Here is an 884-nt window from a genome sequence, read left to right as displayed (position 1 = left end):
TTTTAACAGTCTCTTACTTTTGTCCCCCTAAGTAAGTTGAATAAAACGACTGCTAGCATGTTAAATACCTTTTTTTAAGCTAAATATAGCTTTAAAAAAAAGGCTCCGGTAATAATGGCTGTCTGTCAAACTGCTCAACAACAAACCATAACGATTGACAAGCAAACACATATTTACTACATACTTGCTCCTGTAGAAGTATTCCTTTCGAAAGTGCTGTAATTTCTGCTCTAATGTGAGCAGTCCTGCCATGCTGCAGGTCTGAGTTGACTTGTTGTCTTGACGACGAGTCCGTGGCCAGGTGTCAAGATGCGTTCAGGGCTTTCGGGAAATAGGAACTTTCAGAGTTATATTTGTCATCACAGGAATAAAATGAAATACAATCAAATAGATTAATAAGAGAAAAATAGCCTAACTGAATAAATTAAAACAAAATTTCATTTAACTACTTGTTTTGACTATTTGTGTTTAACTGTATTGTACAAATAAGCTAAATGTGTCCCAAACACATTAGTTAATTAATAAAAAAAATATAATTATTTTCAAGCAGGCATGGTGACTTTTAAACTCAAAACACAAATTTGTATAACTTTAGAGCATCAGTTTAGTCTGTTTCATAAATATATTTTTGCTTTTACATTTGACTATAAAAAGACTCAACGAAAAATATTATTTTGTTTATTTTAACTGTGGTCATCTACAAGTTTGATATACAGGAATATGAAAACACAAAAAACATCTATGGGCAACACAATGATTTAATCTCATATGTCCACTGTTGCAAAAGCTACCATAACAATGCACTGCATACTGTCTCTGGAGGGTGTATTTTAATAGGAAGTGTTTTATGAGGAATGGACAAAAGTCTATATAAATATATCTGT

At 32.0% G+C, this 884-nt stretch overlaps 1 protein-coding gene across 1 annotated transcript in view; it reads right to left on the bottom strand.

Moving 5' to 3' along the window:
• Positions 1 to 337, bottom strand: part of spata17 (spermatogenesis associated 17) — an 18,832-nt gene extending 18,495 nt beyond the window's left edge. The window contains exon 1 of the mRNA XM_024295914.2: positions 185 to 337. Within this exon, the coding sequence (XP_024151682.1) occupies positions 185 to 252 (68 nt within the window). The 5' untranslated portion in view covers positions 253 to 337. The remainder of the gene's footprint in view (positions 1 to 184) is intronic.
• Positions 338 to 884: the final 547 nt, after the last annotated feature.

The sequence above is a fragment of the Oryzias melastigma genome, linkage group LG3 (assembly GCF_002922805.2).
Source record: "Oryzias melastigma strain HK-1 linkage group LG3, ASM292280v2, whole genome shotgun sequence".
NCBI lineage: Eukaryota > Metazoa > Chordata > Actinopteri > Beloniformes > Adrianichthyidae > Oryzias > Oryzias melastigma.
This window is presented reverse-complemented; position numbering and strand designations above follow the sequence as displayed.